This window comes from Clinocottus analis, unplaced genomic scaffold (assembly GCF_023055335.1).
Source record: "Clinocottus analis isolate CAN_PGR_092001 unplaced genomic scaffold, fCliAna1.0.p SCAF_8, whole genome shotgun sequence".
Taxonomy (NCBI): Eukaryota; Metazoa; Chordata; class Actinopteri; order Perciformes; family Cottidae; genus Clinocottus; species Clinocottus analis.
In genome coordinates, this window is record NW_027176240.1 from 7,430,099 (window position 1) to 7,454,074 (window position 23,976).

The following is a 23,976-nucleotide window of genomic DNA, read 5'->3' on the forward strand; positions in this document are numbered from 1 at the left end:
AACATCTAGAGAAGGCAAGACAATATCTCAAGTATTGGGAATGAGAACGTAACAGCTCGTACAGTTTTTGTGTGCCGGGCGACAGGTTTTCTGCATAGACAAGCCAAGCACACTCTGTATCCATTTCAGGGCCTTTGAACGAGGGTGTGTGATGTATGTGTTTGGTTGTGTGTTTGTGTAAGCCAACACCTCAGGGTTGAGATGTCTGAGTTCACCTTCCTTCAAGGCCACGATTGAAGGAAAAGCTGCAACTGGCTGGAACATCCTGTTTTGGACGTAAACACTGTTCTGCAGCCAGGGCTTTCCTCCCGGTGTCGGAAAAACAATCTGTCCTATCTGTTTATGTCAGCATTCAGCTTCCCCGGTGGCCAGTAATAGTGACGACACAAGCCTTTAATGCCGTTTAAAGAGAGAGACCCCGCAAAGACGTAGGGCTTATAATGGGTGGCAGGTGCTTCAAGTTTGTTTTTAGTGACTTGGACAGACATAAGAGAGACATGATAGGACATCCCAGGGAGGAACACACTCTTCTGTCTGCCAAACAGGTCCCGGGACATTTTATCCTGACATCACATCCTCTGGTCAATGCTGGGTTACAGACCAGGGGAAATTCATGTCTAGACTTCCTGCCTTTTTGTTTGGGGCTTGTGGGCAACAACAGGGCTTCACACAGATGTTTACTAAACTTGCCGTCTTTATCGAGAGCTGTAAAGTTCCTAAACAAAAGGATGTCAAAAATGCATCTGACATTCAAAACAATGACGTTTGAATGAGTGAGCCTCAGTAAAATGCTTCTGAAATGTGAAGCAGGAAGTGGGCATAACTTCTAAATGGTATCTGGAAACATTGGCGCCTATTCAGAGCTTTGATGTGTCATAGTGAAATCTGTCATCGTAGCAAGCATTCATTTGTGAGCTGAAATGAAACCAGACACACGAGTGCAGGTTGTACATTTATTTTTATGTCCATTCGGTTAGAGAAAAGGCCTTGTATTCTTCCTCCTTCATGAACAACTCATAAAAAACAGTTACTTAGAAAAATATACATTGATATTAGAACTGAAAACTTTAGATTCAGTGTTTAATTCAAATATACAATTTGCATATTAAGAAACTACAAAAAAAAAAAAGGTCAGAAAAGGTGGCTTCGATTGAGGCGAGAGAACCGGTAGAGCAAACATCCAAAAGAAGGCACTGTCATTTTCCAAACTCCTCATAAAGCTTATTGAGCCTACATTCAGCAAAAAGATCAGATTTTCATGTGTGCACAAAAGACAAAGAGGAAGGTTAAGGGTAAGAGTCTTCATGTTGTTTCCCCTCCTCCCTGTTTTAACCCCTCTCTCACCCCCACTATCTTAAAAAAAAAAAAAAACTCAAGCTAAATACAGGCGAGCCCAGCTAGTGCTACAGTACTACAAACCTAAGGTTAGCTGACTTTGGAAAGGTCATCAGGTTGTAAAGACAGTGGGGGCTGTGAATTGTTTTTTTTTAAGACTAACCCTCACTTTCCTTCTCCTGAGTTAAGCTGAATACCCAACAAAAAAAAAACAACTAAGGTCACTGCTTCTTGATTCAAACAGTGAGAATGTTCAAGGCAAATGTGTCATTGAAAAGGCAGTCGTTAACAACATACTTAGTCCTTCATCATCCATCACTTCCTTGTTCTTTCCCTTTCATCATCCGTCACTTCCTTGTTCTTTCTCTCTCAAAGTCCACTCCTCCACCCTTTTCCTCGTTCCCTAAAAGCCATCTCTCAATGCATCCTCAATGTCCAATAACTTTCTCCAACAGTCCAGACTCACTCTTTTTAAATCTCCTATACAATGTTCAGTTTCTCTCGATCTGGTCAAGATCGAGCTCTCCGCCCAGCTGGAAAATGTCCCTCTGTTTCCCACCCTTCCAGAGGGTGCGTCTGCCGCCCGCCGTGCCGACGGGAGAGCCGGGTCGCGAGTCCACGCTACAAGCCGAGTCGCTATCCAGCTCCTCAAAGGAAGAGTCTTCTTCCTCGTCATCTCCTGCCACTTCCTGCCGTGACTCCAGTATCAACTCGGACGCAGCGCTGAAGTCCAAATCGGGTTGGTTGCAGGTGGGAGGGGGCAGGCCTGATTGGCAGCCGTCGGTGGCTGAGAATCCAGGGCAGCTCAAACTCTGAAAAGTCTGAAGTTTCTGTAAAGAGGAGACAAAGAGGGAAAATAGATGTTTGTTTGCGTACCTCAGCTCATGTTCACATTCTGGCTTCAATCTAATGAGGCTATGGAAGTGCAGGGGTTTGTCGGTGGGAGAGGGTTGAATCAGGCTCAGGGTTTTCCAAGATGTCAGTTTGAAATTGCGTTTCTTGTTTGGGCAGCCAAGAGCAGGCGTTCCCTTTCATCGGCCGGCATGCGAGCATGTAAACACGCAAGCACACGCGTACACACACATGCCGCCGGAGAACATACACGAAACCGTCTGGCTTTAGAAAAACACACAAAACATTGAGATGAGTTGCAAAACCACACAGGTATCGCGTTTCAAACGTGTGCTCCGGGCCTATTTGTCACAGTGGAAGCCAACGTGAAACACATACTGGGAACCCAAACTTGTGTTTTATAGTTTTGCAGTTCTGCCCCCAATGGAGAATCTGTACGTGACCTGCAGCCTGTGTTTTTGCACTTGACCTCGGGGCGGGAGGGGGGATTTAATTCACTAAAAGTTGTCTTTCATGCTCTCTTTCCACCCTGAAATCCTCGGCGCAACAAAGAGAGGCGGCCGTGCAGCGCAGTGAAGGGGTTAATGATCTCTGCAGTGCCCCAGCAACAGATGTTGGAGGCATGGAGGTGAATAGAGATGAGGTTTTCTCTATAGCGCCTCGGTTTACATGACGGACACCTCTAATGTTCCTTCGTGTGTTAGGACATTGCTTTTCCTGTTACAATGAGCTGGGAGTCTCCCTTTCTTAAGTCGGCCTTCAGTGGACTCACTCTTTTCCTTGCTCCGATTTAACACGGTCCGAAAGAAGACTATAGCACAGGATTTTGGCTGTCTGAGAGTTGGCCCACTTTTGCTGGATTAACTTTACATGTAAGATGCTCAACCGCGGGATACCTCATCTGTAAATGCTTAGGGTGCTTATGCGAGGAGCACGAGGCCTTTTGGCTTTTGCCGTAGTTACCCCACTGGAGTGGAAAAAAGGGATTTCGGAGCCCTCGCTCTTTCTGTTCAACCCCCGGTATTACCCCACTAGTAATTATCACAGCAGAGCAGGAGATGAGAGGAAGGTAGAAAGGAAGGGGGGAGAGGCAGCTTCTCCACAATATGCTTTCTATAAAAATGGACGGAGGCTGACTGGGATTCGGGTGGGTGTGGTGAGAGGTTGGGGGAGCAGGGTTAGATTTCTGCTGTGTACCCAGCTTTGTGTTTTTTCATTTCACTTGAGCAGACCCCCACCCAGATGGACACACACACACACACACGCACACGCACACACACACACACACACACACACACACACACACACACACACACACACACACACACACTTAGCCTCTCTAACCTCATGCTGTCGTGTCTTACACAAGTCGCAGCCGTAACAAGCTGTGAGGAAGGTTACTTTCTCAATCTAATAATTTCCTAATTAAATAATTGGCACTTTGAAAGTTGTAATCTCCTTAAAAGTGTCGGGCCCGTACTCAGTGGAGTGCTCCTTTCACCGTTCAGCTCCAGCCGATTTGGCACTGGCGCTTCAATAGTGTGACACGTGTGTCGGCCACTGGGGGCAGCGAACACGCCAGACATGCAAAAGAAGAAGTGCGGGACCGCGTTCCAGATCACATACTATTTTTTTTACTTGTTCTACATGCTGCAGCTGTCCTGATAAAGTACATACTGTTGCATGCAGTTTACATTCAGTTGGGACATATTACTCTGTCATACTATATATTTGCTCGGCAGAAGTTTGTCGGTCAGAGTAGTCAGAAAAGCATGCTGGCTTGTATTCTGCAAAATGCGACTTGCTGCAATAAAGGGCACCCTGATATTTTTTGGCACGCTGTATTTAATATACTATGTATTGGAACATACTACATATTTTTCTGTCACACTAGGGTCAGGGAACGCACAGCAACTCTTGTATCGGTTTACAGTACGTCCAAACAAACCGAGCAGATTCATAAGGTCGCGTCTCAAAATCTCAAATGAAATATGATATGTTTAAAAATCTTAAGGTTTACGCCATTCACACCATATTACATTAAGTGCACTTTTACACTTTTTTTATACACATAACTGATATTCTGGTAGACATCGTCCATTATTCTAAACCACAATCAACAAAACTGAAATATATAATATATTTGTAACAACATTGAAAGGCAGCTGATGTGGGAAGCACGAGCAAAAGCCGAGAGGTTAGGCAAATATCCTCCTGATAATTAGGGCAAGCACCAAACAACACCCCGTTAAGTACTCTGGCAAAGGACCTGCTGTGAACTTGAGACTTACACACAGATATGTGCACACACACACACACACACACACACACACACACACACACACACACACACACACACACACACACACACACAGAAAGAAAAAACAACATGTGGGTGCATTCTATTGACAGATTCAAAATATGAGTATATTTGAGGTCAAATTAACAAAACCTAGCCACAAACGGCTACCAAGAAGACCGGGAACCGGCCCTCCAACAGCAAACAACTATAAAACAAAAGGAGAGGGCAGAGGTGCAGGCAAAGACAGGAGAACTTAACTCATTCCTGACTGCCAGAATAAATACTTGCACACCTTCGCATCAATTATCTGTGCTGCTGCCTGTCTGCCTTTGCTTTGTTCTTTGTATTTGTCTGGCATTCACTGTACCACACAGTCAATGCCTCCACGTAAGATTCAAAATATATAAGATAGATATGTTTAGATGCATCAAGGGCTGAACCAGCCGGGGTGAATGCACGCACAGCCGTTTCTTCCTAACAGAGCGCCTTTGGGACAAGTCACGTCATGTCCTTTTTGAACCTCGAGCGGCGCACCTCAAGACGCCCACCTAGGTAGGTGCTCTAATGCCCGCGGGGCTTGACGCTCAGCTATGATCACCATGTGTGCCATCCCAAGAATGGAGAAAGATGGAGGGGAGAGCAGGTTGAACTTAGGCCAGGGAGAAGATATTAATAGAGAAAGGGTGAGGAGTGTGTCTGCCAGCTTCCCTGCAGAAATAATACCCCCTTTCTTCACCCTGACATTTCTCTCCTGAATGCACAGGCACACACACACACACACACACACACACACACACACACTCACACACGTCCAAGCATTGGCTCAACAGGCCCCCTTTTACCACCCATAACGCTCTAACACAGCTAAGCCAATGATAGCCTCTGATTTTTCCTTAAAATGTATCACGAGGCATTTCACATGGGCCCTTTCCTCAAAAACAAAGTGCGAGCGTCGACCATCATTCAGCAACGTGACCTAGAATCAAGAGATAACATTCCCGGTCTGACAACTCGCTACACCCACTATGCAGAGGAAACAACAACGACGGGCCAAGTTGAAAAGGCGATCTGGGATCAAAACGAGGCAGCGGACGGAGGAATGAACTGGGACACGCGGCTGACGGGGAGAATATTCGAGGAATTTTGGGGGGTGGTCGCATGTAAATCCCTGCGGTACTCGAGCTACAGCCGCTAAGCATGACATGCATCCCCAGAATTCACACCCGCCTTCATTGACGTGGTTGAGGAATCTAGAGGCTAAATTACCCCATGTTCCACTGACAACACACTCGAGGGACTTGTAACATGTTGACCCCCCCACTCCCCCCCACCTCCCACACTAACCTGCAGCAGACTTTACAGCAACCTTCTGCGTTAGATAGTCTAACAAACTACACAAATAAACATGTCTGTAAGGGTGAGACAAGTGACAAGTTTGTGTTTGCCATCACAGAAGTGCCTGACTCATCCACACACACCTAAAAAATGAATAAAGTATGGTGTAGGTGTGAGAGAAGTAATGACTCTTAGTTTACACCCAAAGGCAGGGCAGAGAGTATCAAAGCATTTGGCGGAATAGCATTTCATTTCACACCTACCTGCTTTATACATGTCAAAGTTTAAATCGAAATCCTTTTAGCTACCAACAAGTAATCAATTGTAATGCAATTGTCTGTCAAATGCTTCCGTGGGAGTGGGATACCTTTTCAGTCTGAGAGTGTTGTGATGAAAGGAGTGAGAGGGAGAAAGTGTGTGTGCGTAGACAGGTGAAAAAGGAGAAAGCACGTCACTTAAATAACACAGGCTGTGGTCAGTTCATCCAGTTTCCCCCAAAACAGCTTAAGACTAATGCCGTGTAGGTAATAAGGAACTGAATGTAGAAAACAATTTTAAAAAAATGAATACAAAATAAAAAAAATTCAGGCAAAGAACCAAATTCACATACGAGGCGGTAAAATCTCAGCTGCTCCCTGAAGGTGAACAGACAGGTTGTAACCAGCTCAGCGTTTGCACATTATCACTTCCTTTTTTCAGATAGTTTGCCAGCCACGAGGGTTTTTCCCCCTCGCCATCACCGAGTTAAAACCGCCTCCTTAACCCGTGACAACTACGAGCATCTTCAACTGGTGCTTCAGGTTATTTCATTTAAGTGACACAGCACCGTGCAGGCAGCCTTTAACCTGGACTGGTCATCGTCAGGGAGCCTCACATCGAGTTAAGCCTTAAGTAGCGTCGGAAGCGAAGGAGAAGTGAGTGAGTAAATGTGCTTCATGTGCTGTGTTGCTGCTTACTTTCCTTACTTCAGGCATACACAAGAGTGAGAATGTCAACAGTGGCAGTAGATACTGTAATAATGGCTCTAACCTGCACAACCCAACTCCTTTCAACAGTGCTACGTACATGCAATCACTCGTCTGAGACGAGAAACAATGGCTCTGCCCGTCAACGGCTTCGAACATATACAACGCCTATCATCTGCAAATGTGTGCTCCTGCATCAAAGAACTGCTGGGACCAGAGTTGACATTAAACTGACTCCATGTGTGTGTGTGTGTGGGTGGGTGTGTACGTGTATCTGTGCATACGTGTGATCATCGAGTCTGATTTTTCCCCTCTTAGCAGCTGGCATGACTAGAGGAAACATGCTTGCTAGGCTCCATTACCAAAGCCTTGTTGATCCAACCCTGGCTAGGTCCTGAGGGTGACTGGCTGGGAACAGAAATCTTTGGGAAGAGGAAGGGAGGGCAGAGGGATAAATAGATGGTACTTTCTATTAGGAGAACAGGAAAGGAACCATATTTCCGAGACAGGAGGTAAGTTGATGGAAGATTTTAGTGTGTCGTATGAATAACACGTGTAAGAAAGCGGGAATGTTCAGGAGTGCGGACTGGGTTTGGTAGCGATGCCTGCCGTTGATGCTGAAGCTTTATGTCGAATTTCAAGAGCATTCAAATGAATAATGAGGCAGGATGTGAAGAGTCGAGATCTTTCTGCGTTCTGTAAAAACACCAGAGCACTGCCAAGCATCAATACAGTACATGTCATTAAAATACTCCAACGGTTCCATTTTGGGTTTTGGTTTGTCCAGGGGTCATTTTTACCCTCTGGCTGTTCCACTGCTTCCTCTGACCTTACAAATGAACAAACAAACTCTTGTCTTGGGAAAAGCAATTCCGAACTCATTCAAATACCCCCACTATGAATCACGTTTGGTTGCAAAAGGAAGATGCAGCACTGGGGATGAAAGATGGGGATATGAGGCCGAAGTAGAAGAAGAGAGGAAGTAAATGGGGTCCAACCTTTGGACAGGTTGTTTACCAAACAGAGTAAATGAAATGATAAACTGGAGCTGGGCTTGCCAGAGCGTGGCGCTAGGCAGCGTGACCGAACATGAGGAATGCTTCTTCAGAAAGCACCACTCCCCGAGTTAAAGTGAAGAAGGCCAGATATCGCTTCGCCCTGAAGCTTTGGCCCGACGACTCAGAAAACTCAAATCTGCTTGATTTAGTCCCGTCTCTGATTAGACTGAGAGAGAGAGAGAGAGAGAGAGAAAGAGCGACCCAGTTGTGTTTGAGGATCTTTTGAACTTCCCTTTGGTCTCAGAACAAAAAGGTGTCTGTCTGTTTAGTAAGTCTGTTTGGTTCAGGATGCAATTAAAGGCACTTTAAGCCAGATTAGAAATGAACAGACGCTGATTCACATTGTGAGTTAAGAACATGTTACGTTGATGTAATCAGTGCATGTCAGGGATACTAAACTCTGTAAAGTTAGTCAAATTATAACAACACGCATTCAACTGACTGCGAGTGTGTGTGCTTGTCTGTGCATGCAAGCATGTGTTTGACATTTCCAGCTAACCTGAGTCATCTTTGCCAGGTCCAGGGAGGGCCGCTGCTCCTGGGCATCTTCTGGTCTTCTGCGCTTCATGCCAATCTTTTTGTCATTCAGCACGCAGGGCTGGGACTTGCTCCTGGACAGACACCCTGTGGCCCTGGCTCTCAGGCCCGCTCGCCTCCCCAATTCTGGGGTGGAGTCTGGAGAGCTGGCCTCCGAGGCCTCCTCCCTCTTAAGCTCTGGCAGGCTGATCTGCTCATGGGAGAGGGAGAGGGGCCTGAGGAAGTGGTGATGGCGGGAGTGGTGATGATGTAAGGAAGGAGAGGTAGGGGAGACTGGAGAGGCGGTGAATTGCGGGTGGAGAGGCAGTCGATGGTTGAAGAATGGCAGCTCCATGGCTCCATCTGAGGGTATGCTGGAGCGCGAGGGCAAGCTGAAGCTGGAGCTGCGCTGCATGGTGGGAAGATGACCGCTGGAGAAACCCGCTCCGCCCCGAACACTTCCTCCGCTGTGGCACCTTCGTTTCTCCACCGTTGTCCACACTCGGGAGCCTTGAGGCCTCCAAGATGAGCGGAAGCCACTGAATTCGTCAGAGAACGACAGGGAGCGACACTGCCGTTTGCTCGGGGGTGCCGTAGGAGCTTGGCTGGTGGCTGTAGTGGTGTAGTGAGCAGTGGCGGGCGTGGTGGGGGAGTTGGGAGCCGTCATGTCGCTGTTGCCGAGGCTCAGATCTCTTATCAGACTGGTGATTGCCGTGGCGCTGCCTGGCTCCTTGGGCCAGTGCCAACTCCCCGGCCCGGGCATCACATCCCATAGGCTCTCCAGGCTTGCACCAGGCTGGCAGGGAGCTCTCTGCTGGATGGCACAGCTTTGCCCCAGGTCCAGCCACCTGTCTGCCTCTGCAATATTCAAAGGATACAAACTCATTCTCATTGACCTCAATAGGAGCTCCTATTGAACGTCTCTCTACCTCATAAGTAAACTGGAAATACGTCGATGTCAGCAGAATGAGTTATGGTTTAAAGAAAAAAGGAATACCTAACCACACAGACACAAAAGACACAAACAAACAGAAAAGGAGCTTCAGGCAAAAGGGTATGATTGCTTTCAGGATATTGTCTGTTAACTGCAGTCGCAAAAGAAACTGAACGTACACTTTCTGTCGGGTCATTTGACTCTAGTTACACACAGCAAAGCACTAGAATCAACAGAAAAGCTTTGATGCATAAACAAATAATTGATTTGCCCTATGGTAAATGACAGGATTAGGACTCGCTGTACAGTTCAAATCATTGCTGCTCTTGTGTAACTGTACTGAACGCTGACAGCAAGCATTCATATTTTGCATGTCTGGAGAAGTTGAATGTTTTCTTTAATGAACTCTGCTGAATTGTTGAGTTGTCCACAGTGTCCACAGTGTGCTTTGTTTTGATTATTGTTCACATGAAGAGGACATGAAGAGACAAGCTCAGCTGTAAGTTGTTCTGGCGCCATTACTTTCACAGATACAGACAATAAGCTACAATAGAAATCCTAGATCCCCAAATAAGTCTGACTGTTCCTCAGTACAATGCAAGTTGTTCCACTAAATGTGATGAGTGCTGTTTTAAAAAAGGTATCCAACAGAAAAGCATCATCTACACTTTACTATTTCCTTTCCGATTCCAAAAACTTAATCAATAACAATCAGCCAGTGAACCAGTTGGCAAGTCACTCCAACTAGTCAAGTGGTTCGCGGAATATGCTTCGCTAAGCAGCATGACTTGCCAGCTATTCCCCTCATCTGCACAATAGAGTCTATCACACAGCTGTGGGAGATAATACACCTCCAGTAAAGTGCCATAGTGGCTTGAGCTACGAAGCCAAGTGTTCATGTCGTGAATCTATTGAAACTTTTGGCAAAAAAGGCCCCTTGCTGATCCAAATTCCCGTCCTTTTGGATACTTGTCTCTAATTTTGGCACGCTCTCTTACAGACTTGTGGACGGAAATCATTGTTTTGGGCGGACAAACAATGTACGGGGGCTACAGTGACGACCTGACAGGAATGTCCTGACAAAGGGAGAAAGGGATGAACTTCAAAAGGCCATCCTTTGAAAGCAAGATACAAAGTGTTGGTTGAACTAACAAGACAAGCTGGACAATGTTAATGTCAACATTAACAGTGGAAACAGTGAGCCACGCTCCTCCCTGTAACGCCACATGGCATGCGACACAACAGCTACTGTAAGTAGCATGTCTTTTAACACAATTACTGCAACACTGACAGAGCCAAAGGGAAATTGTTGACATAGGCAACAGCATATTCAATTACAGTCACTCCCATGAGAGTGGTGTGCAACGTTGTGTGTAGGCAGGTGCACCCTGATCATGAGTGGGGGATGAGTGATCGGCAGAGAAAGGGAGAAATGAGAGACCGAGTGGATTAACAGTGAGGCGGTGACAGTGGAGGGTCGCTGACTGTGATGGTTCAAATTAACAAGAGGTCAAATGGGCAATCCATTATGCAGTTACATTTGTGAAATTATGTTATGACAAAATAACCCCCACCTCAACCATTAGTACTGTCCAGTGTCCAGATCTTGAGTGAGTGCAGAGGGCAGAAAGATTGGGAATTTTTATTGCCATTGCAAAGAAGGAAAGACAAACAGAAAGGCAAAAATGAAGATAACCCACCCACAGTTCCACAGGAGAAGAGGGTGGTCCCTCGGCTCATGGTGTGGTGCTTACGCTGTGGAGGACACGCAAACATAGGGACCGACAGTCAGGGAGACACAAAAACTAAACAAAAAATGTACAACAAGAAAGTAAAACATGTTTGCCATCATACCACGATCGAATAAGACTACCAGTAACAATTTCATCTCTGCATCCCTGTCGGTCCAGTGGTGAGAAGTAACAAAAGTATATTTACTTTTAAATTGGCCCCTCCTCACCAACTCGATGACAGCATAAGGACACGCCCCCTGACCGTTTTGCTTTACTATATTTTCCTTTTTTGTTGTGTCCATCATTTTTGTACTTACGATCTGCCACCAAGGTGCTACGGTTTTATAGAGGTTGATTGAATATGAAAATAAAGAGAGAAGGCAGGGTCTCTGCAGACTTCTACTTTAAGTGTGTCATAAGTGATGACAGAGTTATGCATTATTTTTACATGTTTTATTATTCTGCCTGCAATTCTAAAACGGCACTGTCACTTCAGTTGAGTACTTGATTTTGTTACTTCATAAATCCTTTCCACTATATTTGAAAAAGAAAGTTTTGTAGAATGTATCCTACACTGCACAGCTATCATACGTTCATTTTTAAAAAGCCTATAATGAGCACATAAAATAGGATGCGTTGTTATGCAGAGTAACATGTCGAATGCTGCAAATTAATTTAACCAAAAGTACAGAACAGTTAAAGTAACTCAACATCAACCGGATGCAATGCTTACTTCAGGTTGCACTAATCAATTTCTTCATATTAACAATACATGAAAGGACTGTTATTGACTAACAAAAACGTGACTGTCTGCATTTTTTTTTTATTGTTTTTTTTATAAAGAACCTGTTATTAAGGAAGTAGAAAACTGTTTTATCGTTACAAGCATATCTTCTCATTAGACACCTATCCTCTCCCATGGTTCACTTCTTAAAACAGGGTGGTGGCTGTCCGCACAAAGGACAAAAGGGAAATGCCACAATGCATCGCACTGACTCACCTTGAGGTTATAACCACAATAACCAAATATTTTCTCAGCTACAAGGCATAGAATCCACAATGAAGGCTATTGTGTTGCAGAAAACGATTAGATGGAACCATTAGTTCACTACTTCAGGGCCAACATGGTTAACTCATGAGCGATCGTTAATATTAAGCTTGGTCAACGTTCATTGGAAATTTCCAAAAGCCTTAATACTGTGTATTGACTGATTTAGTCTGTTGGTGCCATCAAAACCTAAACTCCAGTAACGCTGACAGAGTGAGAATCACTCCCTCCAGGTATGACGCCACGGTTCTATGCTGGAGAACCGTGGATTGCACCCAGGAGGTCGGGAGTGAGTCACTGCCCCTGTCGAGGGCCTTCAAGTATCTCAGGGTTCACATTTGAAAGTGGAATAAGGATTGAGATGGACAGGGGGGTTCGTGTGAGTAATGCGGGCGTTGTACCGGAACGTTGTGGTCAGGTGAGAACTGAGATGGCGAAGGCCAAGCTGTCAATTTACCAGTCCATCGCTGTTCAGACCCTCAACTATGGTCATGAGCTTTGGGTATACGGATCAAAAGAATGAGATCGTGGACACAAGTGGTCGAAATGAGCAACCGTCATAGAGTGGCTGGGCTCAGCCTGGGAAATAGTGTGAGGAGCTCAGACATCCGGAGGGAGCTCTTAGTAAAGCCACAGCTCTTTTGCATCAAAAAGGTGCATGCTGAGGTGGTATGGGCATCTGGTCAGGACGCCTTTCTTTAGAGGTTTTTACAGGGAATGTCCAATTGATAAGAGGCCCTGGTGTTGAGCCAGAACACGCTAGAGAGATTATGGATCTCTTTTGGTCTGAGAGCGGCTCGAGGTCCCCCAGGAAAAAGTTGCTTGGGAGAGGCATGTCTGGATACCCTGCTAAGCCTGCTGCCCCCTGCCATCTGGCCCAGGATATGTGTAAGATAACGGCTGGATGGCTGGATGGATAGTTTGCAGCCGAGTTCTAATAGTGTCGAAGTGATGTCAAAAGCCAGGACTCTTGGCCTGCATGTTATAACCTAAATGGTTAACCCCTGTTAGCCCAAAAAATGTCATAAGAAACCTTACACAGACTTTTCTTTCAAAAAAAATAATATAGTTTTCCAATTACTCGATCAATTTGTGAAATGCCTGTTAAATGCATACAAGCAGTAAAAATGGCTTTCAGTTGTTAGAATGCTTCTTTATTTTTTTTACTTTAGACTGAGCGCTAGCTTTTACCTCCTGCTTTCAATCTTTGTGTTTGGCTCAGCTAAACAGATCCTGGACCTCTTGATGGTGAACACAACAATATTTAACTGACTTAAAACGTGTCATGTAGCTGTAGAGAAAATAGCGAAGTGTTAAATGAACTGTTACATTAATGACAACTAAAGACATCTAAAGATAAATACTTAGCATTCTGGCATGTTTACATTTGTGCAAACGAGTAGCGTGACTAAAACTGTCATCTCTGGCACGTGGCCATGCTCTAATATAATATAATCACATCAGCGATTCCTTTTGCTGACTAATGCCAAACATGTGAAACACTCTGCAGCACTTTGACTGCCACGACTGGTTTGCTTTGTGTGAAATTCAAAAGGTTAAGTTTTTCTCACCAGCCGACTCTCGGTGTTGTTGGACCTCACATCATCGACACCCTTCTTCTTTTCCAGTGTTTTCAAGAAAATGATCACCATGGTAACACACGGCTCTGCTCCAGACTGTCCGCATTTAGGAGAAGGCCACAGGCAGCCATCTTAGATGAGGGTGAATCGCAGATAGGATATTTCGGAGGAACCGGCGACCAGTTGGTGACCTCCCATCTGCAAAGAAGCCCTCAAGTGCTGATGGCGGTGCCGGCGGAGGTAGCAGGGCGTCTCTCACACGTCGGCCGATTCCTGTGTTGACGTAAAGAGATGACTTAAGTAAATATAAATTCTCATTGAAAATGCCGACACTGGGTTAAAATCTCGGACACCACAGAAAGAACATTGCAACCCATATCATTTGCACTTTCCCACACTGCTTCCACAGGTATGAAAGTTGGAAGACATTAAAAAAAAAAAAACCTTTTGGGTGCGTCTGGCTGATAGACCAGACGAGCAAAGAAATGGACCTATAAAACAGCTCAAACATAGCCTAAGGCACTGGCAGGCGAAGAGCAGCCAGTGGGAAAAGTCCAGCCTCCCAACAGAAAGAGTTGCTCCCTGAATTAAGTTAGGTTTTGCTTTTGTATTTTTAAATGGATATGTTTACATTTTTAATTAATAAATCTACTGAAGACAACAATCTAATACAAGGCTCATAGAAATTCCTCGAAGCATGACCCATCCAGTACTGTCCCTGCATGAGAAGCATGCAAACTGCACTTATTGTGCCTCGCTGTTTGCATTAGTGCTTCATTCACAGATTCAGAACAATCGTTTTACTCTCTTTCATTGAACTACTTTGTGCAAAATTTCACTACTGACATAGTTGGGAAAAGGGAGTGCTGACTTGTGTTTTTCCATTCAGCATTTTCACCACCCTAACACTTATAGCAACTTAACCACTCAGTTCTCCATATAGCTACACGCCTATAAAAACTACCGTCTTTGTCAAGCAAAACATGTTGCGATATGTGAAATTGTTTCTTTAACCCTGTAAATAATGGAACATTTGGCTTGTCAACATAATCCACAGAACATATGGGAATCTAAACATGCTGTAACAGAAAAGCAAAGTTCAGCTAATCCGGGGAAAGGCATCACTCACAGCACATGACTGCAGATGTGGCTAAGAAGTATGAATAGAGAAGGAACATATATGGGGCTGCGGTCGCCCCATTGACTGCAGGCACCCTGCAGATGGTAAAGCGCAGACGGTAGTTGTGGCAGTAAACACAAACTCTTAAAAGACACTTTGAGGGAGTTCCACGGACGACAGATGGTCCATGTGCTCAACATGTCTGATCATGTTTGCTCGACTCAGTCTCTCTGATGTTGCTTGATGCATGGGACACATCTAGGTAAATGTTGGGCAGATCCAGTTACGTTTACTTTATCATAGAGGGGGGAAAAAAGGAGGAATAGCTGGAGTGACCTCGGCCTTGAGCTTCTCTCAGTCATTAGCCAACCACCAAACACACTGATAGCATCCAATTAGAGAGCACCAGCGTGGTTCATATCGTACTCCCAATCAACTCCTGACTTATGACAGCTTTCTGCTGTGGAGCAACAACCCATGAAGCTAATGGATCTTCCAGGCCGACTGTTATCCTGCCCATGTAACATGTGGTTTCATGTTAAGCGAGGGTGGTTGCACTCTTCTAACGCGCTTTCGATAGAAGGGTGCAAGTGTGCTGTTAAATGAGTCTTGTGGGACAGTAACTTGTGCAAAGAAAAAAGGGACCCATCGTAAAAGAAAAAGATGTAAAGATAAAGACATGTTAAGCCAGTTTAGTCATGTTTTCTTACTCTACCGTGTCGTCTCTATCCCTTCCCTCTTCTGGAGCCCCATGACTACATGAGGACTATAAAGGTTTCATATAGAGCTGCCCCAAACCAACTGCTAGCATATGACTCCCATTATCTCCATTTATCCTGGAGAGTCAGTGGAGCACAACTGGGCCTCCGCAGGCCAGAGCGGCTGGTGTTGGCGGTGGTGAAGTCAGAGGAGAGGGGAATGTTCTTCTTGATCAGTTTTGCAGATTGCTTTACTGATTAGGGCTGACACTGAGTATTGGGCGCGGCGATGTAGCAAAGTTTAAGCGAGTGTGGTTGTTAGACAGAGTGGGAGTGGAAAAAGCATGACGGCCATGTGTAAAGGTTGTTACAGCGTCACGTTTGGCTGAAGTGAGATGTGCTCCATCGGGGCTAAGAAAGCACCTCGACAGTTAGAAGTAGAGAAGAAGAGTGTGTGCGTCTGTACATGCGTGTATGGCTATGCTAACCTGCACTTGTGTGCGTGCGGAGCGACTAGCAAGTGGGGTCATGGGAGAGGGCAGGCCGAGTGTGAATTCATCCCTGGAGCCATGCTTACTTAATGAACCAACTCCTCATGATGAGGAAACCAGAGCCTAATGGAGAGCGAGAGAGAGCTGCAGAGCCCTTGTGTGGAGCCTCTACTGATCAGATCAGAGTTTCAAAACCTAAAGTGAGTCGTCTTGTTGGCTACATCTCACGATTGCGGTCACATTGAAGAATATCCTGGATGGGATCAGTTTGCAGGACTCCTGGTTTACAAGTACTCCCTACTATTGTACACAATCATTGAAACAAGGCATTGTAGGTATCAAAAGCAAGCGTGGCCCTGCAGCTGGATGTGCTACTCCTTTTTTCACGTTAGTCTAATTACAAGAAATTTTCCAGACAGCTACCATGTTTTTGCAGTTGGAATATATGCAGTAAAGATCCAAAGCAGCCCATCAAGTTGTAAGTCTAGAGTTAGCCGTACTCATTTAGTCATATACCTATCATAGATCATATTGCAATAACACAGTCCCAAACAAATGTGTACCGAGATGTTATGTCGAATCTGATCCCTCTGATTGTTTACTTGTCATTTCACAATCGATACTAGTGAAACGGAAGAAAACTCTCGTCCCTAAATAGAAACTATGGCTATAATAGACATTGTTTGGACCCATACAACATTCTAGGTTCATGTAATTAAATTTGACATCCATAGTGAACTAAAATCTAATGGTAATTCAAGTCAGACTTGTGCACTCTGGGGTGCAGACAGCAGCTCTTGGCTCACAATAGCCAATGACTCAGGAGGGCACTAGAAAGGGCAGCTAAGATAATATGGCTCTTTGCCCGGGCGGTGATTTGTACAGGCAGATGAATAGAAGCCTATTCGGGGCCCCCTAAAGTTCTGTGACGGGGTGTTTGGTGTCCATCACCAATTGGCTCTGGTTACTGCATACTTGTGCAGAGCGCGTCTGGTGTCAAGACTTTGATCGGTGGCTGCGGCTGAAAGAAACCAACTAATTTCATACTAATGAAACAATGACGACCAAACCAACACTACACCGCCTGTGCAATACAAGTGATTCACTGTGTTCATATGAGATTCTTATTTTGAAAAGGTCACGCGTTATTGATTAACTGCCATTTTACCAGTTCTCTCTATTCAGTCGTGCATTGCAAGGACACATTTTATGGTGCAAAACGCTGGACGTCGGCATTGGTTTTGCGCAACGAATATGGCCGTGGGAACCTAAATGAAAACATTAATATGAAGAGTTTTGCCAGGTTTCCTGTATTCTGGGTTGATTAAAAGTAGGAGTAATTCTTTTGTGAAAGTCTGCGGTGTGGATTGTTAATTCATGGTGAACACACAGCCACCCTTCTCTCATATAATGAAAGGGGTCGTAAAAATGGTCCTAGGGAGGTCAAGACATACCACTGAATCCGCTGGCCATCACCCTAGTACCCAGTGACACGGAAACACTCGCCAAAAAACACACACAACTACACCACTAGAGCCTCAGACGTGCATAAACAAGGAAGAGCTTATTCAGTCAAACTTTATGTGTTGTCAGTAGTCAGGTTCTGGACTCCTGTTGCAGATTCCCCCGGTTGTTTCTTTAACGACATTGATCGTAAACATCTGCAGAAATACAACCAGCACTTAAAGTTCCTAATAGCAATTTTCAAAAAAAGTTGCCTCATCGTTACTTTGAAACAGAAGCGGTTACCTCTAACGGTAACTTGGCAATGAAAACAGATGCAGACGCTCAAAAGAACTTCTTGGGAATTTTCAAAAGTCAAACTGAAAGTCCAATGAGATAAAGTTTGTATGAAGACACACCAGTAGAAACACAAATATGAAAGCACACTTCCCTTTGCAGTGTCGGGGCTGTGCTTCCCTTGTGGTCACATGCCGCTGCTGATTTGGGTGTGGAACACACCGACTTTATGACCAAATACACAAAGAGAAGCAAACACAAGTCATCTCCACCAAGCATGGTGACAGAGTTGAGTTCACATTAAATGCCTCGTTGGCAACAAATATTACAACCCAACATAATTTCACATTTATAGCATGTAAGCTGCCTTATTAAATAAGAAGTGACTTGGATCACTAATAGGTTTACTCATATTTGATAGCTTCAAGATAAGGCTAACTTAAACATATCTACTATTGTATTATTGTGAAATGATTTTAAGAATTCACAGATATTTTGGGGGGGGGGGGACTAGTTTCTCTCTGACTCTGACTTTCATAAAACAGTTGCTAAGTAGTACACTGTTTCTCTAAATTTAATAGGAAAGCCATGGCAACCAAATACAAAACAGAGAGTAACAGAGACAACTGGTGATGTGAATCAGGAAGACATCACCCAGACTGAGTAACATCTGAACGGCTCATCATTTCTTTATCAGTGTTTGTTATAGGGAGCTGGACTCTTGAACAAGGCCTGTTTACTAAGCTGCAGCACAATGACACGCAACCTGCATACACAACACAGCTTCTCTATTTAGGCCGCCTGAAATGCATTTGGGGTTGACCCCCGGTGTCTCGGACCAGAACTTAGTTAACTGAAATCTTAAGAAGCCTGACAGGCGTAGGATCAGGTGTTTCAGTTTGACTAAAAGAGAGACATGGGGCCTCTTGCCCCCTGGAGTGACCCTCGCATGCCATGACTCTCCATACATCAGGTACCCCACTAATTACACTAACCACCACCCCTTCTCCCCCCATCAATCCCGGCCTTTCCGCCTGTGGTTTCCTCCATTATCCATGAGTGCCTGTTCTGTTCTGTGCACACTAACCAGAGCCTTTATCCATCAGGGATACATTACATGGAGCCTCCAGCGCTGCGAGCAATCCCCTGCAACTGATCAGCTTTGTTAGGGTGACCACTCCTGTGTTGTGTAAGAATGTGATGTTATACAGATTGTCACTACCACTCAACTAATAAAACCACAATACTGGTGTTGTGTAATATTATGCTCACGTTGCAGAGGTGTATTATGGGCGGGTTGAAAGTATGTAGGGGGTGGGAGGGGGGAAAAAAACTATGAGCAGCATTCCACCGGTCCATTCATTCATTCATGAGGCGGCTCAGCTCACCATATGGACCCTGTGAATGATCAGCATGCTGTATAGTGGTGTTGTAAAATCCATGCATCGGTTCAATATTTAAAAGCCGAAATGAAGGTGTTTCATTTTGGGTGTTTTGACTGTTTACAATACAAATAATAGTATAAAGAAAGCAGACGTGTTAACGGTGACGATTGATCCAATTTGCTTTAACCTTTATAGAGTTCTTATGTTTGTGGGACTGATTTATTTCATCAAATCATATCAAATTGTGGGCAGAATGTGCCACTTGATCCCATTTTGGATGAAAGACTTGCACTGATGAGATCCATCTGGTGGGCAACTTGGTTATGAGTTAAAAAGGGAATGCCACGTTGCTCAATAACAGACAACTAATGATTGGCTTCAACTTTTCTATTGTAGTACATGTGTTAGGTCTTCATCTGTACCATCCTACTCCATTCTGCAGTCAGGTAATTGGTTGTAAATCGTGGTGTGATCAGTCTTGAGCGGTCCTTTGAAATGACATGCAGGTGTATGTAAAGCATGCCGACAGACTCAAACGCAACTACCGAGAACCAATTAGAACACACTGCGGAGGCTGAGGGTACGACAACGTTGCTATTATAATTAGCCTTCTTTGTGCAAGCAAGATTTTCATGACACACTGGCTCTGTTCTCAAGCCGAGGCTTGCACAAAAAGCCACTTTTGGAAGATGTTGCACATTAAGTGTCAGGCTTGTGCGAGGAAAAGCCATTGAAGTCAACTGTATGAAGTTCCATAACTTGTCCAGGACTGTAGAAAAACAGTACTAGAAAGACAGAGTGCTTGTGCCAAGCACAACTCAAAGTTAGTTTCTTTTTTTTTCTTCTTGGGATGCATTTCCACATAAATATGATTCAGTCAGGAGCTATGTGATGGCTGACATTTTGAAGAGAGGCCTATACAAAGCAGCTCAGGAAAATCAACATAGATGCAGACAAAAGTAAGACCCAGAGGGTATAAAATCCCATTTGAGAGTCAAAAAGCAACAGCAGAGACAACTTTGCTTTTCTTTTTTTAAACTAAAGATGATTCCTTACTATTGGCCCATAGGAAAACCACTCTTGGCCCATAGAAAAACCACTGTGGATTGTGTTGATGGGAGCCTTCCTATTTCGTCCCAGAATGCTTTTCATCTCTAAGTAGAGAGTAGTGCCTGTCTTGGGGGGTTGGGGGAGTGCTTCTCTGGTGTATGTGAGAATGCCTCTTTCTTTTCTTTTCAGCTGCAGGTCGTAGGCTCTGTGGGCGTTGAGACGCCAGACTTACAAATCCATCATAAGGAAGTAATATAGAAAATGAAGAATAACAACATGACAACATGAAATAATATAGTATTTGTTGTTAACTCCCTGAAGCCAAGTCTTATGAGGTTCAGTATGTCTGAAACAGGAGCAGTTATGATTGCTAATCGCAGAGAAGAAAGGGAAGCTTCTCAAGTGAATGGAAAGTAGCATGGAAGCACAGACAGGCATCGCTAACAATCCTTTTTTGTTAGCTTTGCATAATGCCTTGGGCTGGAGAACAAGTGAAAGAAAGAGAGCCACAACTTTAGAACAGACATGTTTTCTTCTTCTTCACCTTTCTGGCAACAGGCAAAAATGTTAAATGGAAATATACAGAAAGTCAAAAAAAGAGAAAGTGACAGAGTGGAAGCATCAGTGTGTAGACTGAGGAAGAGTTATACACACACACACAAACACACACTGATGGAGAATGGACCGGTGGCTCGCTCAGCACACAGCTGCCCACAGACAGAATGGAGCTCTAATAGGGCCTTTCGTCTGCAACACAAAGACATTGCAAATGTGCGCGTCTTGAGCACACACTGGAGTGCAGAGCGATTCCCTTTAAAAACCCACCAGCCTTAATTGCTCCCATAAATTATGTCTATAGTATGTCCAAAACAAGTCTACAGACTAACAATGCCAGAGCTGTTGCTGAATACAATTGCAGTGCATAAAGTTGTGCTTCACTTACAATAATAAAAGCAAAAATTGATTACTAGCAACTGTGATAAGAATGCGTTAGTTCCTTTTTTGTCAGATATTGGGCTTGGTTGCTAACCTCTTTTGAACAAGACCAAATATTTCAACAATGCCTTTGAATGTTTGATCAGAATATTCTTTCACATAGTCATCATACGCTTTTGATTGAAATAATAGTTTTGCTCATCTTAGACTGTATTAACTCAATGAGTATTGTAAGGCTGGTTTGATTGATGCCAGTATTATACACATATGCATAATAAATTTGAGGTTTGGCACATTTTATTAACTCAGAAATTGGCAACAATATAGAATATTTTCAGCCCAGCCATTGTCAGATTAGTAGTTCACATGATAGAATTTGCTTTGCTTTATTTTTTTAATTAAAGCCAGGTGTGGTCATCATGATCTTCCCAAAACTGGAAAGACAGATCATAAACTCTTCTAAACCTAACCTGTGTTTGTGAGGCATTTATCAACATTCCCTTTGTAATTAGACACTAGAGCTAAAATGCCATAAATCTTAAAGCCTGCTTCTCTTCACTTCCGACCTGAATTTGTTGACTGCCTTCTTTTTTTCAAAGAAACCATACCAAACTAGCCAGCCATCCCCTGCAAGTCAAGGACAAGCGCTGCCATGGTGGCAGCCCGAAACATTTCCAGGTATTTCCAATTAAGGTACCCTGGTACCAAACCAGTTCTTCGTGGTATTGTGTTTATGGTGTCCACAAAGATCAACCAACTGCCGTGCAATATTAGAGGGGGTAAACATAAGCACCAACAGCTACTTCCTAACCCACAAAGGAAAGGAAACACTGACAAATAAGACGTTTGGTGCTTGCTCTGCAATGGCTCTTCATATACAGAGTGCCTTCCATTTCAAACTGAGAAGCCCATAAAGTAGTTTGAACACATCCACACGTAATATAGACATACATAGACTTTACTCTTTATGTTCTTATCAGTATCTTATCAAGATGCGTAAGCTCTGTTTCAGTTTCATAAATGTGTAATAGCAAAAATGTAGTGTGCATGACTATGGTATGATTTAGATATGTTGCCTTTTATCTCTGCTTAACTGGAATTGAGGAGGAACCAAATGGCTCATAGTTTCAGCATCAATATTTCTGATACATGCTCAGAAAAGCTGGGGAGTTTAGTAAAATCGGACCACAATCTCGGGAAGTAAACAAACAACAAAATCGAAATGCTTGGGGGAGATTGGAGAGAGCTATGCAACTAAGCCTCATGACTCAAAGCACTCATGCTTCTTTCAATGTCTCCTCATAGGTTGTGGTGAGGAGACGCATGTCAATATGAGCAGCAATGCAACCACGCTGCCTCTCGCCACCTACACAGGTCCTCTATCCAACACCAACCTGGTCTTTAATACCGTGGTTGATAGATTTGTTTTGGGGGTAAGGGAGGGGGGCTTGTTAATGTGTGAAAACCATTAATGCAGCAACAGGTTTGTCCGGCTGGTTAAGCAAACTGGGACTTAGTTGTAAACTTCTACAACAGCGACTTTTGTCCAGAAACTTTGTAAAATATAAGCTGGAGACAACAACGTGACATCCACAAATAGTGCTGTGGTTACTTTGCCAGAAAGTAGCTTATCAAAGGGTAGCAAAGACAGACACAAAATGGAATAATTCAACGAAAACAAAGACATTCCTGTTTGTTTTTCTGATTTATGGTCCAAAGTAACCCAACGATGTGGTCATCTAACGTATCAGTGGCAGAGCAAACCCCAGCATGAGCAGCAGAAGTGAACTCCACAGCAGAGAAAGCACACACGATGATGCACGCTTGGACAGTTATAACGATCACGTATCTGGACAAACTCCCTATTACCTGGCCAGCGGGGGCTCTTTCGATGTTAGGTCATCGTCAGCAAAAAGCCAAAGCAGGAAAATTCACAAAAGTCTTTTCGCAGTTGCAGCCGCCAGTTCAGCGTAGCCAGCGCAGGACTGAGCCGGACTGCGGGCAGCTGGGAGCTCCGCTGCTGCTTCCAGCCTTCAGCATTGATTTGTAACAATATGCGTGTACGGACGAGCCCATGTGGACAGGGGGTGGAAGAGTCGCTGTCGACCAGGAAACGTGTTTGACAACAGGAACACCAGATTATTGTCGTTACAGTTGAATATTACAGTTCAATAGTTATAATGTCATCATGAATTGATAATTAACACATATTTTAAATACGTTTTAATACTCCGCTCAAACCTTTATTTAAAACAGACATCCCTCACCCCTTCCCAGTTGGTATGTTCCGCTGTGATCCACCCGTAGGCATTTACAATACTCGTGTGCTACTTTCTATTATTATGCTTTTCATTGATGTCTATCAAGCAAATATACGATTACTTTTCAGTTACATAAAGCAAGCTCATGAACCAACTACAAGTTGCGACCATGCCTCTTGGTCGTTCACGTTGTGTTGTAACCAGCTTAAAACAATGACCAAGGAAAAGTTATTAAAACGTCGATACAATAAATAACGTATAAATCTCATTGGATTTTGTCATGTTGCAATGTAGTCACGGTAGTGAATGTAGACGTCTAGCAGAAGAGTGCGAAAATGTTGAAGTGCTTTGAAAGAGGAATCTTTCCACCTTCTGGCTTCCCTGCGATGGAAAACTTCACTGCTAACGACACATGGAGTAACTCAATCAATCCACAAAAACCCTGGTCGGATCACTTCAAACGTGTTTCCAGGGAGATGGGGTGGAAAAAAAAACATAAATATTTGCAGTATCACACTTGAGAGGTTAAAATGAAAGCATGGCATTCATTGCTGGTTCGGGCAGCCACTGGGCTGCTGTGGCATCACGTCTAAAACCCTTAAAGGTTTAATATTATGAGTGGAATAAAAGTGGAGCT

General features: G+C 44.2%; 1 protein-coding gene across 2 annotated transcripts; it reads right to left on the reverse strand.

Moving 5' to 3' along the window:
* Window positions 1-946: 946 nt before the first annotated feature.
* Window positions 947-23,082, reverse strand: LOC137779440 (protein FAM53B-like). Of its 2 annotated transcripts, none has more exons than XM_068567156.1 (5): window positions 22,948-23,082; window positions 13,650-13,931; window positions 10,998-11,052; window positions 8,347-9,221; window positions 947-2,165 (listed from the first exon to the last, which is right to left on the reverse strand). In XM_068567156.1, the coding sequence occupies exons 2-5, from the start codon at window positions 13,728-13,730 to the stop codon at window positions 1,827-1,829; spliced, it is 1,350 nt and encodes a 449-aa protein (XP_068423257.1). In that variant the 5' UTR covers window positions 13,731-13,931; window positions 22,948-23,082; the 3' UTR covers window positions 947-1,826. The 2 variants fall into 2 exon arrangements, with proteins under 2 accessions (XP_068423257.1, XP_068423258.1); XM_068567157.1 differs by lacking the exon at window positions 22,948-23,082 and adding an exon at window positions 10,872-10,902 and having other exon boundaries at window positions 13,650-13,669.
* Between the last annotated feature and the right edge of the window lie 894 nt (window positions 23,083-23,976).

What these genes read in the sequence shown, in the direction of transcription:
- LOC137779440 (XM_068567156.1), bottom strand. Translation starts at nt 13,730, where the DNA reads ATGGTGATCATTTTCTTGAAAACACTGGAAAAGAAGAAGGGTGTCGAT. An exon ending in ACAACACCGAGAGTCGGCTG is followed by an intron (nt 11,053 to 13,649) that starts GTGAGAAAAACT and finishes TGTCCTCCACAG; the next exon opens with CGTAAGCACCACACCATGAG. An exon ending in ACCTGGCAAAGATGACTCAG is followed by an intron (nt 2,166 to 8,346) that starts GTTAGCTGGAAA and finishes TCCTCTTTACAG; the next exon opens with AAACTTCAGACTTTTCAGAG.